The 16,625-nt window shown below is 45.1% G+C and overlaps 4 protein-coding genes across 4 annotated transcripts; 2 read left to right on the forward strand and 2 right to left on the reverse strand.

The window, feature by feature from the left end:
• Nucleotides 1-1,998: 1,998 nt before the first annotated feature.
• SERLADRAFT_411914 (uncharacterized protein) lies at nucleotides 1,999-4,244 on the reverse strand (the record flags this gene model as incomplete). Its single annotated transcript, XM_007324159.1, has 8 exons — nucleotides 1,999-2,229; nucleotides 2,289-2,505; nucleotides 2,562-2,775; nucleotides 2,886-2,991; nucleotides 3,048-3,326; nucleotides 3,384-3,591; nucleotides 3,677-3,707; nucleotides 3,803-4,244. The coding sequence occupies 8 exons, from the start codon at nucleotides 4,242-4,244 to the stop codon at nucleotides 1,999-2,001; spliced, it is 1,728 nt and encodes a 575-aa protein (XP_007324221.1).
• Nucleotides 4,245-7,417: 3,173 nt separating this feature from the next.
• On the reverse strand, nucleotides 7,418-9,793 carry SERLADRAFT_480131 (uncharacterized protein; the record flags this gene model as incomplete). The annotated part of the gene is made up of 8 exons (XM_007324160.1): nucleotides 7,418-7,637; nucleotides 7,695-7,787; nucleotides 7,840-8,069; nucleotides 8,127-8,291; nucleotides 8,364-8,670; nucleotides 8,732-9,222; nucleotides 9,273-9,543; nucleotides 9,602-9,793. The coding sequence occupies 8 exons, from the start codon at nucleotides 9,710-9,712 to the stop codon at nucleotides 7,626-7,628; spliced, it is 1,680 nt and encodes a 559-aa protein (XP_007324222.1).
• A 1,888-nt stretch (nucleotides 9,794-11,681) lies between these two features.
• On the forward strand, nucleotides 11,682-12,554 carry SERLADRAFT_480133 (uncharacterized protein; the record flags this gene model as incomplete). Its single annotated transcript, XM_007324161.1, has 1 exon — nucleotides 11,682-12,554. A coding segment is annotated over one exon (855 nt), but the record flags the coding sequence as incomplete, so codon positions are not given.
• Nucleotides 12,555-14,014: 1,460 nt separating this feature from the next.
• SERLADRAFT_364151 (glycoside hydrolase family 18 protein) lies at nucleotides 14,015-16,124 on the forward strand (the record flags this gene model as incomplete). Its single annotated transcript, XM_007324162.1, has 14 exons — nucleotides 14,015-14,118; nucleotides 14,173-14,195; nucleotides 14,257-14,366; nucleotides 14,424-14,486; nucleotides 14,545-14,570; nucleotides 14,623-14,763; nucleotides 14,824-14,953; nucleotides 15,018-15,101; nucleotides 15,158-15,190; nucleotides 15,245-15,353; nucleotides 15,405-15,466; nucleotides 15,518-15,727; nucleotides 15,789-15,936; nucleotides 15,985-16,124. The coding sequence occupies 13 exons, from the start codon at nucleotides 14,015-14,017 to the stop codon at nucleotides 15,906-15,908; spliced, it is 1,215 nt and encodes a 404-aa protein (XP_007324224.1).
• Nucleotides 16,125-16,625: the final 501 nt, after the last annotated feature.

Below are 16,625 nucleotides of genomic sequence, written 5' to 3' on the forward strand. Positions count from 1 at the left end.
CATCCACAACCTCCATTTGCGCTCCATTGACATTTCCCATGCATTCCTGAATGGAGTCATGGATGTCAAGGTCTACATGCATCAGCCAGAGGGATTCCATCAGGGTCCTCGCAATCTTGTTTGCCAGTTGGACAAGGCCATCTATGGGACAAAGCAGGGAGGCAGAATGTGGAACCAGAAGATGCACACTGTGCTTGAAAAACTCGGATTCAAGCGTACTTATTCAGACTCTGCCATCTATGTTTTTAACAGAGCTGATGTGCACATTATCCTGCCTGTCTTTGTTGATGACATGACACTGGCATCCACTTCTACTTCTGCACTTGACCAAGCTGTCAAGGACCTCTCCCTGCACTTTAAGCTTCGTGATCTTGGCCCTACTTTTTACCTACTTGGCATTTCCATCACTAGAGACCTAAGTGATCGCACCATCTCCCTCTCCCAACATCAGTACACTCTGGACATTCTGGAGCGCTTTGGCATGAAGGACTGCAAGCCTGTGTCCACTCCCATGGATCCTGGTTTGCGCCTCACCAAGGACATGTCTCCCAAAACATCCAGTGATGCTGCTTTGATGAAGGACATTCCCTACCTTGCTGCTGTTGGTGCTCTGATGTATCTGACCACTACCACTCGTCCTGACATTGCCTACCCTGTTGGAGTCCTTGCCAGATATAACTCTAATCCTGGTCTTACTCACTGGAGCGCTGTCAAGCACTTGTTCCGCTACTTGCAAGGCACCCTTGATCATTCCCTTGTCCTTGGTCCTGATCCCAATTCCACTGAACTCTTCATCACTTTCTCTGATGCCGATCATGGTGGTGACAAGGACTCTGGTCGTTCTACTGGTGCCTATATTGTCAAGATGGGATCTGGTGCTGTCTCCTGGAGCTCCAAGCTTCAGAACATTGTTGCTCTGTCCACCACTGAAGCAGAATACATTGCTGCTGTTGAGGCCGGCAAAGAGATTTGCTGGATGCGAAATTTGTTGAAGGAAATGGGCTATCCTATCACCTCTCCTTCCACCCTTCATATTGACAACCAATCTGCCATCTCTGTATCCAAGAACCCTGAGCGCCATGGTTGGATGAAACACCTTGATCTGCGATGGCATTGGTTGAGAGATGTTGTTGACTCTGGGCAGATTGCTCCTACCTTTGTTCCCACTGCTGAAATGCCTGCAGACTTGTTGACCAAGGCTCTTACCAAGCCTAAAGTGGAAGTGTTCAGGAAGATAATGGGACTTATTAGATCAGGGGGGAGCTGATGCTTGGGAGGTGCAGCATCAGGGGGGAGTGTTAGTTTTGGTGATTTTGCACCTTTGTGCTACCTATATATTTTCATTCCTTTCTCTATCTATTCTTCTATCATTCACTATTGATTGTGTTCTCTATTATTTCGCCTTTGTGGCTGCTTTGTTTACCTTTGTTTACAAAACTTCGGACAGTACTGCAGAGTCCAATGCTTCCTATTCTCTAGTTACTCACATTAGACTCTAGTTCCAGTCCCTGATTGCTCTCAGCAAGTGGCTAGACACTTCCTTCAAGCTTTGTTCTTAATAGGACTCACCAAATACTCCTCGGTATTGTCGATTTTTGTGTGCCACAAAAGTACAACCAAATCACCAATGACACTCCAAGCATCAAGGACATCTTGTGAAACTAGGTCATAAATCATATAAAACATTACCTGGGCAAGACTTTTAAAATGTTTGCCAATAAGGCTGCCCTTGAATCGACAGATATATCCTGCCCCAAGCTGTACCGTATCAAGGTCATCCTTGTTGATAGATTCGAGCCGAGTCTGGAATTTAGTTAGTAAATGTGACTTCTCGAGGAGCCATACTGTTTGCCCCCAGAAATACTTTACAACACCCAATAATATGGTGTGCAAAATCTCAGTGGGAGTGTCTTGATGAATATCAACTGCTGGCATCCCTAGAAGTGGGTTAATGTGATGGACAAGTGTAGAACCCTGCAGTAGGGTCTCAAGCTCCTGTCAGAGTCGCTGGCACACTTCTGTTTCAGGTAAAGCAGGCTTCCCTGGTTCACGCTTATGCAATTGCTTGCCCAGTGCAAGCAATTGTTGAACAATTGAGGCGCTAGTGCTGTTGCGTATCCCTGTTGTCGCTGCAGTTTTCACTTTATTGGTTCCACCGGACTCAAGGGAACTATCCACTTGCCGGTGGATTTGCTCTCGTGTCTCTTCTGGGGTCCGAGGTGGCCCACACTGCAAAAAAAAGGAGAGATAGAAGGGTTAAGGAGACAAGATAGAAAGAAATGGCTTACTTTGAATATGTTCCGATATCCCTCGTTAGTTTTTTTCTGTGCTTGAGTGCCGCCAACTTTACACGTTCTGCAAAAAAAGTTACTTTTCAGTCCTGAATGGCTACACTCCTCAGCGTGCATGGGGTTGTCTCCTGCAACAAATAGAACGTAAGGAAGTAACATGACTTCTTGCTCATACTTGCAATCCCAGGTAATAACACCCAAATCTGCTGCTTCACTACATGTGATCTGTGTAAGTTGTATGGATGACATGAGAGGAGAGCTGTTACTAACCGGATAGAATCAGTGACGCCTTTCATTAACTCCATTGGTGCAGCATGTGGTGAGGATGAAACAAACTGCACAGAAAACTCCTTCTCAAGTATCTCCCGAGGCATTGAGGCGTTAGAGAGGTACACTACATGGTGCTTGTTCCACTGCTTTGATACATTGCCGGACACATCATCCATGAAAATTATTAGTGGGACTGTCAGCACTAAACGGCCAGCTGATTTAGTGCAAATGGGGTTAGGCATTTGAGTGCCGAACTGGGCAGATGATTTTATTACATGAATCAGTCAGAGGACTGAAAGATTGATGTGAGGAGATTTGACTTACCAGTAAATCCAGTAAATTCCTGCGAATTAGCCTGAATTTCCTTGAATGTCCGCACAAATGTGAGTGTTGGTGCAATGATGCACTCTGGATCCACAATGAAACCGGCCTATAATTGAGAAGTGTTTGAAATGTCAGCAAGATTGATGGAGGTAGAATACTTACCTCAGATGGAACGACAGAGTGCCCAATAGCTAGTGTCTCCACAATACCTAACTGATCTTGAGACTGAAATATTTTCTTGGGAATAAAATAGGCACCATTGCTTTGTTGTAGAAGTTCGTCAACAGAATATATCTTGCCATTTATGAGAATAGAAGGTGCCGCGAGGGAGGGAGGGAGATCATGTAACATCTTTGTTCCATGGTGAGCCTGAGACATGGAACCGTCGCCTTCTTCGGGGTAATCTTGCATGGAACATCTTGTAATCGGGTTTGAATAGTCCTGTTTTTTATTGGGTTGATTTAGTTAAGCTACTACATGTCTGGAAAAAAAACCTACATTTGCAATCACTCGAGCGACTGAATTTTGATAGAATACATTACCGGAATTTGTAGTCTTCTTTTCGGTTGGGTTTCCTACAAGTTTGCAAATCCTTTCTTGGCATTTCTTCAATGCATGGAGCGTCGGAACATTGTGCGCTGATAGCTCTTTGGCCCAGGACAAAACGGCCTTTTTCTGAGCATGAGAAAATCGGAGTCGGGGCGAACTAAAAAGAAGGTCAGTTGCAAACACCTGGCAGGATCAGGTTAGTATATTCTCAGGTCATATAGTGACACAAGAAGTTGGCTTACCTCTTCAGATGGCCATGGATAGGTTGGTGCACTGGGGTGAACATCAGTTTGTTTCAAATGTGCTATCAGGGATATCTGTAGATAGGACCTTTATCGTGCACAGTTTTTAAGGAGGAGTTTATGTACCTGGACATTCAATGCCAAAATCGTCACCATCTCCTTCTATTCCTAGTTCTTCAGTTTCAGGACGCAAACAGCACGAGAAAGGTCTATCGCCTTTGCTTAAAGATTCGCGGATTTCATGGTAGATGTCAACATCAGGCAGTAGCTTGAAAGTACAGAGCCCAGAATTTGATCCCCATAATTCTCGAAGCAGAAGTGGCTGGTCTTGGGGCCCATTACTCAACTGAGGTGGAGGTTTACTGTATGGCGAGAGATGGCGGTGGTGAGGAGAGGCGGAATCAGGACAGAATATATTTTGTAGAGGTGTTTGGGGAGCTGGAGATGACTGAGATGGTGGAAGAGATGGGGCCCAATGCAGGATAGATCCAGGCTCTGAGCGAAGTCTGGCAATGTGGCGTATATGCTTTTTGCTGGAATCGTAACCGGCCAAATGGCATCGCCTCATGGTTAAGAAAAGCCCATTCTGCTTGGGGCAGGCAAGGCATGCGACACATTTATCTCTGTCCAGGGAGCGGTGTCGATGATGAGAACTGTAGTTAGAAAACCACACACAAAACAAACTAACACACAATCCTCCCAGATTCCACGGAATTTGTTTATGGGCTTTGCCTCCTAGAACAGTGGAGTGGTCTGGTTGTTCGTGGGGTGGTACATATAAAGATCCTTCAAAGTAAAACCCAGAGGTGTATGAGTGTGGGTTTTGAGGAGGAGGGATAGTTGAATTTATAGAAGGATAGGGGCTTTGTGGCGAGTATAGACGAGCACTACCTTGCTAATTGTAGCACAAGGTAGGTTTGAGAACAACGAGGATGACGAGGTGACGAGGTTCCCAGTGATAGCAGGCTCCTGACGCACAAACTGTAGTGCTCAGAAGGACTCTAATCGAAGGGGATGACAAAGGGGATGACAATCACTTTCAAAAGTGACGAGTGATGATGACAGCAGTTAACAGTGGTAGAAGTGGTAAGTGTTGTGACCACACTGGATCACAAGTAGCAGAGTAGTGAACTTGAGAGTAGAGAAGAAGTCTGGATTGGATTCTTGTTGTTTTTTTACAAGGTAAAATACAGGGGTTTATATAGTAAAAGAAAAGTAGGCTATGCACAGTATAGCTGTGCAAAAAGAATGAGAAAGAACATGAAGGAAGGAATGTACACTGACAAATCCTGCGTAGGTAGTACAGGATAAGATTGTCAAAAAAAGGAAAAGAAAGGGATAGAACAATAAATGCTGTGAGTAATGTCACAGGTTTGTACAGCCATAAAGTAAAGTCCAATAGCAAAAAGAGAGCAGGAAAATCATGATGTCATGGGAAGATACAGTAAAAAAAGGGCAAGGCAAAACACTATCAGTATCAACACAGTTCCTTTATTGTCAGTCAGACATTCTAAAAAACTATGTGTCCATAAAAATGATTCAAAAATCAAAAATAATCGCACTGTAAATGAATGTTCTGCTGAAAAAAAGAAACTGGAGCCACCGGTCCACCACCTAGTCCAAATCCGACAGTTCCATGGCCTTACCAATGGACTGGTTGTGTTGGACCACCTGATCAAACGAGGGAGGGAGAGGAGTAGTTCCAATTTGGAACAAGTGAATCCTAGGCAGCGTGTGATAGGTGTAGCTGTAGCGAAGACGATGGACAAAAGATAAGTGTACCCAAGTGAATGGGACAGCAATGAACATGGGCGACGCAAGGGGATGAACCTTCTCCAGCTCAAAAACTACCCACCCACACTCCAACCAGGCAAGACGAGCGACCGATGTTTTGATAGTATATGATGGCAGATCGACGTCATGAAGATGGACCTGTTGCCCTATTTGGACCGGCCGCCGGGGCTTTGCTGATATCAGCAGTGGCACGTGGTAGTCAACGGATCGGCGACAGAAGCAGATAGGAAGTGGTGACATCAGAAATGGTGGGGGTGCAAATAAGATGAGGAGGAGGAGGGTGGAGGTGATGAAAAAGTGGATTAGAATGGGGACCCAGAAACGACCGTCAGGTGAGAATAAAAAGGAGAGGAAGGGGCCCATGGTGGGGCTAGGCAAAGGAAGGGGAGTAAGGGAAACGACAAAAGCAAGGGCGCAATGCAATGTGTAGCCAGTGGCGACGCAAAAATTTGCCGAAATGCCGAAATGCGGAAAGTACCAGATGGAAAAGCAAAGGTGAGCGTGACTGGATTGCCTAATAGAGGTGATGCTGATCAGCCACAAGTTCGAAAAAGGCAATATTAATTACTATTCCACGTGGCACTGTGCCTGTGTGGCGCAAAGGCGAGTCTTTTGAATATTCGCTTCATTATTGACACCTGTCCATGCTACCAATCAACTTTGGTGCATGACATCAATTATCCAAAATGTCCCGCAATGTACAATCTAATGCTTTAATCCCATGACAGTGTTGCATTGGCGCTTCATCCCAGACAATAACTCCGGTATGTCTCAATACCTCATGGAGGTCAGAGTTTTTTGGAATCCTGCATGTGGATGTTTCATGTACAGGAATAGGGATTCAATCTCAGAGGATGCTACACATAGAGCAACATTATGATTATCTCTTGCTCAAGCAGCAGCGGCAATTGTATTACAGGGGTATGTTTTTCCCTTACCCTTACCTTCAGCACTGTGAATAAAGCAAGTTATTCCCCAATTATGATAGATTGACTGTATGATGGTATCAAAAGCATTCCGTTGCTCTTGACTGAGCTACTCCATACTATCTTTAGAGTAATAATAATACAGTAAAGTGATCAAATTTTATTTAGTCAGAAGTCAGTGAACTTGTGCTGTCTATCCTTATAACCGTGAGAATTTTCAATGTGGCTGCAATTTTCACTGCACTCGTTACTACTGCACTACCTTCCCTCTACTGCTAACCGAAAACCACGCGAGCGAAACTAAGCGAAAAAACGTGCTCCCACGTGTGCCGCACGCGACTTTTGGGACCCCCGTCCCCTTCGTTATAGATTAAAACTCTAATAATCCTGCAAGGTTTTTTTGACATTATTATGGTATTATTCGGAATTTTCACGCTATAATCCCTCATTTTTTTTAGTCTTCAAAGTGCAGTGTAACGCACCGCGACAATGAGATTTACCGAGATCTCGGAACATTTAGCCCCTGATATTCCTGAAAAAGAGGGAAAAGATTCTCGGCATCATATTGCCTCCACTAGCCCGGATTACATGCCTTTTGGACATGGCAGATACGTATGGTTCGTGCCCTGTGCTGTCTGGAGACGCGGTACACGTTTTATTGCGACTGTTGCTATCCTCCATTTCCCCAGTTGCTTTTATGCTGTGACTGAATTGAGAACGATGCTGGCTCATGTTGTGATGACATACGACATCGAGTGAAGGTGCACCACCTGCCAACTTGAGGTTTGGTCCGGCGAACTCTCCTAGTCCCAAGGCCAGAGTCACAGGAAACGCACACTTTAATGGATCAGCGATCGAAGCAACCGCAGAGAAATATCAACACAGGAAATTATATCATGTCGCTGGTATTTAGCTTTCATGCCTGTCGTGCTATCAGATGACACAGCGTATGCAGTACTCCCTAGTGATTCCTTGAGCTACAGGACAAACCTGATGTTGTGACTTATATCTTGTAGTCTATACTCTGCTGCAAAGCCCAGCTTCTATATTAGCATCATGCAAGGATCTCTACTCTAACAAACAGGACAACGGTTTCATCCTACACGGTAGCGAGACACACAGTCGATATTCTACTCTTACAATGAAGCGGCGCTATCAAAGCACGCGACCTAACATCCAGCGCTTCCCTCCAGGTAAATACCCCCAATATACTTTCACTTCCGCAACAACTAGAAATGTTCCTAGAATACCCACATGGTGAGATTCGCCTTAAAAGGATTCGAAGACGGAAAACAAACCTTGGCAAATGTGAACTCGACATTGGCAGAAGTGTGTTCAAGAGTTGCCTCTTTGATAGCCTTGGCGAGGACACCGGGTCCACAGAAATAAGTCTGGAAGTTTCATTTAGAACAGACAGGTAAATTCAATGACTATAAGACTTACCCCGACTTTGGTCTTCAGCTGAGCATTACTACCGTGGATGTATCTGCCGGTCTGAATAGCCTGGGCAATTCTACCGTAGATGCTCTTCCAGTCAGGTCGGCCGAACATAGTACGAGTACGAAGGAGCGTGAGAGGATCGTATTCGGCACCAGCATCGTTAACAGCAATGTTCCATAGCATGTCTTCACCGATCTTCTGCGTCAGGTAGATGTTGATGCGAAGGAAGTTGGCTATACATGATATCATTAGATGGTGATGAGATGGTAGGATATATGTGAAATACATACGGTCAACTTGAGCAGCTTCAACTTCTTGCAACAGAGTTTGGAACCATCCGAAGGATGGGGCATCACGGCATACCCAGAAAAATTCGACACGACGTAAAGCGCCCATATTGCCTCTCTTCTGGCGGTACCATATGTGCTTGAGAATAGAGGCGAAGGGAGTGACACCTAGAGACATTAAATAAATGAGCATACGATACTTAGGAAAAACCCTGGGCGTTTAACGGCAGGAGAGCTTACCAATACCAGCACCCACCAAGACAGCAACTTCATTATCGAAGACATCTTCCGCAGGGGCACCATAAGGACCGTCGATTCTCACCGAGGGTAGTGTGAGAGACAGATTCCCAGGGTCCAGTTCCACGAATTCACCACGAGTACCGTAGGCGTCATCTTCTTTTTCGTATCCTTTCATAGCGGCTTTCGTCATGGCAGCAACGGCAGAAGGGCCACATCCAACACGTTCACCCAGAGCGTGAGTCCAGTCGCCAACCTGACGGATATGAACCGAAACGTAAGGGTCTTCAGGAGCAGAAGTGATGGTGAACTGAAAAGGGGCATTCATTGATAAGGACACATAAAAATAATTGGCTAGAAATTTGACTTACAGGGTGCCATTGCCAACGGGATATCTCGGGGACTTGGATAAACAACCATTGACCAGGAGTGTATTTGAAACTGGGCTTGACAATTCGAAGCTCCATCGCACCACTCGGGTGAACAAGGACCTTAGACAGTTTAGTCGATCGTCTAGCCCGGTACTCCCTGTATACCCGTTCCCCGAAATACAAGATGAACGGCCATATTGTGAATCGCCAACTTTCGTATCCAAGGCAATGTTCCGTTGAATAGAATGGGAAGCTGCTGATATAATCGGGGTTGGTAGAGTCACGGACAAAACAGCCGTCAGCGTGTGTGAATAAACCGATGAAGAAGAAAAAGGCCAGATGATGGGTGTACCAGAACGCTTCAAAGCACTGGTTACGAATTTTGTGATGCGCGGTGGTGTATATCAGGACCATGATGAGAAGCATGAAGTGGCCTGTGATTGCGCCAGCTTGCTTGTAGTGAATATCAAGAGCATCTTCAACGCGGACCTCTGCGAGACTTGATTAGAAATGTACAGTCATGAGCAGCAAACATACGTACGAGTACGCTCGACGTTAAAAAAGTTGACGTAGTGAGCCGAAGTATGAACCATGGACCAAAATGCTAGCGAATAGGCCACCTGTCTGTGGAACCAAATGTTTTCATCGGCAGGGAAAAGCCAGGCTAACTTTGGTCGAACGACACGGATGACATTACGCAGCATGGGAAGAAGGAGTAACCCAGCATTGAAAGCGAGTGTAAGACCGGCTCCTCGAGAAGTCCATACCGACCACGTTAAGGCATTGAGTGCGGACAGCTTCGCATCAGTTGCCTAAAAACAATTGAACAGGTTTGAGACAAGGTATTTGAGCGAGGAAAAAAATGCCTACCTGTAGGTACCAACCCAACGAAAAGAAGCCCACTTGAAGACCGTAGAAGATGACATTGAAGGCAAGCCTCCTGGGAGCGAGGAACTCTTTTTGAAACCAAGTTTCACCCATAGCGTTCAAGATGAAGATGACAGCAAACGAAACAAACTGGATCCAGCCAGAAAGAAAAGAATGTTGAAGAAAAGGAAAATGAGGGCGTTAAAAGGAAGGAAAAGGATAAGGGAGATGAAAGGTTGTGGTGGCTCAAAAGGCTGAGACCTCTTTCTTCTTCGGCGTCCACCCATCATGTGACCATGGCAATTGTCTTATTTTTCTCTTTTCCCACTGTCGCCGACGACCGTTTGTAATTTTAGCACTCCCCAACGGAGACATCGACCTCTACAGAATTTATAAATTTAGCACCAACTTTGCATTTAGAGGCACATACCTTTGATTGAGCGGTCCCGAATTATGTCGCAGAAGTACCGTGTCTGCGAGGCCTATCTGATATGCAGACTATGCATAGTACAGGCGTTATTGCCTCGATGCTGCACTGGATGCTCAGGATATTTATGGCACACATTTGAGGTGGTGGGAGAGAAGATGGATGCTGGCATCTTTGTGATCTTAACATCCAACATTTCCAGTCCGCCCAGGTCCAGGGCCAACTCTTAGCGAGCCGCGCCTCATCGTGCACCATGCATCAATATTAATGACATGATCACTGGCAGTCCATCACAGATAAGGGCCTTTTTGACGCTCGTTATACAAGCTTTAAAACTCTCAGAGGGTTTCTAATAATTTTTGTTTATTCTTCTAATAGACTATTATGATCCATCATGGGGTCTGTACAGCACAAAATGCGTCTATTTTTCAAGTTCAGTTGGTGAGTACTGTGGGCAATTTGTCTTGCCAAGATTGCCCAGGATGTACACCACCGCATCTGCTACTACTACTGATAATTATGATAGGACCTTCAAGCAGTGCAGTGGCAGAGAATCTGCTCACGCATGTTCGTCTGTGAAACTCAGGGTACGCGATTTTATCTTATCTTATCCTATCGGAATCCCACTCATACCGGATCAACACATCCGATAATTATCTCTCCATGAAAATTATTTGTCAAAGCGCCCTTGCTTCCGTCCTCAACGTGCAGCTTTCTACGTAGCGCCTACGTATTCCTTACCTCTGCCCATCAAAAATCATATAAACGTGACAGCCTCGTTTTTTATTTGCCACAAGGCCAAAATTTGACAAGAACTGTACCACCATATCAATCAAGATGTTTGTCCTTAGGCAATCATAACGCCTTTTCTCTGCGTAATTTCCACTTCGTATCCTGACGCTTCCAAACACATAACATTTCTTTTCACTGGGCTTTTAGACGTTCCTGCACTCGCTATAATCCGACATATAATCGTCTCGGGCCTCTCTTGGATTTTGGATTTATTCCCTTTCGCTCGCAGATATAGACAGAAGATTAGACAGCATACCCCCACAATACGCTCCAGATTGGACTCCATTCAACTAGAAATATATCAATTAGGATCGGACGCTAGACTTTCAATATCTAGAATCAGACTATCCGCGTACTCGGTTCACTCGATCTCAAATATCATCAATATACTCGTATAGGCTCTTAAAAAAGTTATCTTTAAAGTACTAGATGGCTACTATTCATAACGCTGCTTTGTTAGGCGTATATTTTACACCAATCTCTTCACTGCCTCCACTTGCTCGCCTCAAGACGTTCCATGCCGCTCAGATCAGCGAGGTTTTGAACTCATTAAGAGCACTGTATTTCCCCCCCAGATCTGCCGGTTCCTTGATATCTAGTATGTTATTTACTGCTTTTGATTGATAACTGCACTTACGAGACATAGGCCATATTTCAGATGGAGGTTCAATCTTACCAGTAATCCCTCCCGAAGGGAAACCCATTCCACACCTTGTTCACGATGATTCTGTACCTGATTCAGGATATGCCTCCGAAGACGAAGTCGAGGCAGAGGCGTATAACTCACCGAAGAACGGGGAAAGAGTGGTTAACACAGATATCATCTCAGAAAGGGAACCATGTCTCTCAGTTTCGTCGACAGAAGGTGACGGCGATCTCGTAATGCTTCGCTCAGATCCGCTCGAGCGCTCTTTCGCTATCGAGTGGCTCACAGGTCTCGTCAAACGATCTGATGCATGGGCTGAGGCTGCAGGCGATGCTGGAGGAGCCGAGGTCGAAAAGGAAACTGATTTACGCAGCTTGGTGGTCGATGACGCGGCCAACATCCTTGCACGTTTTGCAGGGGACGATGAAGAAGAAGAGGAGCTGACGAGGAAGTTTACATTTCCCTTTTGCGCAAATACAAATAAACCGCATGGAAACTCGGAAATAATAACAGTCGAGCTAAACGATGCCCCTTTAGATCGCACGGACCATACGTCCGTTGGATTGCAAAGCTGGGCAAGCTCAATTCTGCTTGCGAAGAAAATGTGTTATGAGCCGAGGAAGTTTTTGGCCCCAGGGGATGCTGTGGAGGGTAACTCAGGAATCGATACAGAATATAGAAATGAAGAAGAAAAAGGACTACAGACTAGGAGGATTCACGTTCTAGAGCTTGGAGCGGGGACTGGTTTATTAAGTATTGTCACTGCTAAAGTGCTTGGACGACTTTACCGAAACAGAAATTCGGCTCAAACGGTGAAAGGAGAAGTAAAAGTGGTTGCTACGGATTATCACCCAGACGTGATAGCCAACCTCGCTCGAAACGTACAGACGAATTTTTCTTCCTCTTCGCATCCTGTGCGGATCACTACCCTCGATTGGTCTCGCCCCATCACCCCTGAAGGCTCACCCTTTGATGTGATTCTCGCTGCGGATGTGATCTATCATCCACAACACGCGTATTGGATCAAGGCATGTGTCGAGGCGCTGTTGACGAAGCCCGATGATAATGGAGGGGGGAACGGTGGCATCTTCTGGATGATCATTCCTCTCCGGTCGACTGGTCGGCATGAAGGGATGGGGGCGACGGTGGACGACGTATTTCCGGACGCGTTCTCGACTTTCTGTTCATCTGGTGATATGGGAGCATACTATCTTGCCATAGTACAGAGAGAGGAAGTCGAGAGGCAGGAAGGAGTTGGACGTGCGGATGAAGGAGGGTATAAGCTGTTTGAGATCCGCTGGGTTAAGTGTCTTGAGGGAACCATAGACTAAAAAACTCAAGGGTGCCTTGTACGTAATAGTCAATTCAACTTTTTTAACTTTTGACTACCAACTTGAAGGTTCTTTCTGCAGTCGCCGAGATTTTAAACACCCTCAAAGCAAGTACCTCCGACCCTCCGACATCCTAAAGTGTACTCCTTCCCGCTCTGAATTGCCTCGAGGCTATACGAGCATTTTCCTGCAACAGATCAATCACTGCTCTCTAAAGCTAGTTTGCTATGTTTGTCTCACCGACGCGCAGTCATGCGTGATCGCGATCGAAGGCAGTAACATGTTGATAATGCATATGGTCCAACTTTATCGGCCCGAACCTATGGCAGAATATTCATAGTAACAAAGTCTATGTCCCCCACAAACTCCAAGTTGAGGATCATCGATGAGTATTGTCCAGCGTTTTAATGCCACGTCTAAAGTTCAGGTGCTAAGGAGTCCTTAAGTGAAGCTGCTGCCCGTGTGGAAAGGCGTGTAAGATCAAGAAAACCATTGACGTGTGTTCTGCAAGTGATCGCTTTGGATTGTCCCAGAGACTTTGTTGTAAGGATGGTTAAACCATTTCAGTACCGCGTCATTTTTCCATTCTAGATATGTCTCATCTAGGTGGTGTGGTTCTGGATATGAATATTCTAATGTCGAGTGGCTGATGACCTTCTAGGCCGCACTGTAAAGCGTGTGAAGGTGCTTCTTACATTGATTACCCAACAGATATAGTATTTTCTGCCTTGAAAACTGTTGCATGAGCTTTGGCTACCTCAGAACTGGATGATATGGTTTCCAAATTCCTGGGCTTTTTGTTCTGTCTAGTGTTTTGGTTACATTCGAGGGTGACTGCAGTCTGATAGTAGCCTCGACAAATTGTCGCGGAGTTCGAAAGGTTCCTGTTCAAGAAATTTCAAGTTCGAGTAGGTTGCATCTGTCGTGAATCACTTCAAAACATAGGACGGCATTGATTCTCCTCCCTCCTGGACAGGCATGCTCTATTTCTCTGTCAGTGTCAACCCAAACGGAAAGTACGGTGACTCCCTAGGCTCAGACTCTCGAAAGATACAAATAGAGAGTAAATTTAGCAATGGATTGGTCGAACCGCTCACAATTCAGCAGATATCGAGACAACCATGCTTTTCGCAAAGTTTATCCAGATTTCGCATTACAGCTCTATTACAATTCTCTTAACTCTTTGTGCCATTTTGTCGGCGACGAATGCCACTCAGATTATGCGCAATTCTACCCATCATGTGGGGACAGCAGTTTCGGAGTCGTCGCAGCTGATCCAAAAAAGGGCAAGCCAATACGTGCAAGCGGCTTACTTCACTAACTGGTAAACATTCTCTTGCACTATTTGACCGATAATCTATCTAATGTTGGTACGTAGGGGAATTTATGGTGCTAACTTCCGTGAGCTCAGAGTCAAGATTCTATGGCTATTGGCTTTCCATCTGACTTCAAAAAACAACAGAACCTACCGATATTACTCCATCAGACCTGACACATATTTTATACGCCTTTGCCGACGTCTCTTCCAGCACTGGTACTATCTCGTTAACCGACAGTTATGCCGACGAACAGGTGATAGTAATTCATGTTGGGCTAGTATTTTATTGAAAGGAAAAAAACTGAATGTAGAAACACTTCCCTGGAGATTCTTGGAGCCAACCTGGAAATAACTTGTTTGGATGTTTGAAACAGGTACTTGTTGATTTTTTTTACTCTTCTGACTGTTTTCTTGATCAGTGGGATACCCTAGCTGTATCTTCTTAAACTTGCCAACAGGTAAGTTGGCATATTTTTACTACAAGAAACATGACAAACCTCGTTCACGTAGGAATTTGAAAGTTCTTCTGTCTGTTGGCGGTTGGACTTACTCACAATCTGGTCATTTCTCATTTGTTACCAATGCAAATAGTCGGGCCACTTTTGTTACAAGCGCAGTGCAACTCGTTAAAGATTATGGCTTTGATGGAATGTAAGTCTTTTCTTCTTCTATTTTTCATGTATGCGCACATTCTTACAAGCGGTAAATCAGTGACATTGATTTTGAATATCCATCCAACTCTGATCAGGGTCAAGGCTTTGCAGACCTTATCACTGCATTGCGGCAAGGGTTCGACAATCTGAAAACTTCCAACGGTGATAGTGTATCATATGAAATTACTGTACGTCTGCGATCTGCATTTTCATTCCTGCTTCTCACTGTTGATCACAAGGCCTTACTTTCAGGTAGCCGTATCCGCTAGCGCCGCCAACTATGGGAATTACGTCGTTCCCCAGATGGATAAAGCATTAACCTATTGGAATTTAATGGTATAGTATCTTTATTCCAAGGTTTTGTGAAAGGGTGTCTGAATAGGATCTTCCAGTCGTATGACTATGCTGGTTCCTGGCTGAGCTGGGTATGTCATCTTATATCTTTGCGAAGGCACTTTAATGAGCCAGTATACCATAAGACGGATAATCAAGCCAACTTGTATGGCGGCTCCCGTACTAAAGTCAATACTGATGCTGCCATAAAGCATTATATTTCTGATGGTGCATCTGCGGGCAAGATTAATATGGGTAACAATGTTCGAGGTTGGAACTTTATATATGGTACTCACTTATTTGTAGGTATACCACTTTATGGACGCGCATTCGAAAATACGAATGGTCTTGGCGATTCTTTTAGTGGAGTATGTCGTAATTTTGCAGTCGTCTCGTCCCTCTCACTCACAACCTTTTAGGTTGGTCCTGGGACCATCCAAGCTGGCATCTACTCTTATAAATATCTTCCACTTGCCGGCGCGAAGGTCTACGAAGATACTGTAGATGTAGCAAGTTATTCGTACGATTCTACTAAGAAGGAACTAGTGTCGTATGATATCCCAGATGTCGTAAAGCTGAAGGCCAACTATGTTGTTTCTAATAAACTTGCAGGTACTATGTTCTGGGAGGTAAGTTTTTCACCTTTTACGTGGACCCCTTAATCACGGGTTGATCATATTTTATCTCTAGCTTTCGACTGATAGAACCGGCTCAGATTCACTTGTAGGCACGGCTGCAGGTGTATATGGCACTTTAGATCAGACACAGGCGAGTTTGTCTTTCACGCACTGTATATCAGGCGAATGCTGAACGTGAATGTTCCTCAGAACCATATACAGTTCGTACCCCCACCCTTCCATGTCATCCAATTCTGAATGTGCAGTAGTTACCCTGACAGCAAATGGGACAATATCCGCAACAACATGAATGGAAACAGCCCTCCACCTGCAACTTCATCCGTCCCTTCGAGTGCTCCAACCTCCACTCAACCCCCTGGTTCGGGTAACTGTGCGGGGGTAAATGCCTGGAACTCCAAGGCAAGCCGTTTCCCATCAACACCGATAAACCATACTCATTATACCAACTACACAGACAGCTTATACTGGAGGAAAAACCGTAACATACAGTAAACTGATGGTTTCCTTTACTATCCCGTAGTATGGCATCTTATTGGTCTTTACTTAGATGGTCACCTTTGGACTGCTAAATGGTGGACTGCTGGAGATACTCCTGGAGGAAGAGGTAGGCTAACACATGTTGACTGCGGTTTGTCGACTGACGGCTTGATTTAGCGGGTGTATGGACTGATGATGGTGCATGCGCGTCGTCCAGGCGTTCAATGCGATTCACGAATTAACGAATGCCAGAAATTTGGAACCGAGGCGTGTGGTATGATTTATGACTACTGAATCCTCTCATCTCTGATAATGCCCAGTGATGACTTCAAGCTGTTGTATGATAATTACCTACGTGTTGTTTGTTCGAAATTGCAAAGTGAAAATGAATCTCAAGAGTAATATGCCTGTT

The sequence above is a fragment of the Serpula lacrymans genome, assembly GCF_000218685.1.
Source record: "Serpula lacrymans var. lacrymans S7.9 unplaced genomic scaffold SERLAscaffold_18, whole genome shotgun sequence".
In the NCBI taxonomy this organism is placed as follows: Eukaryota; Fungi; Basidiomycota; class Agaricomycetes; order Boletales; family Serpulaceae; genus Serpula; species Serpula lacrymans.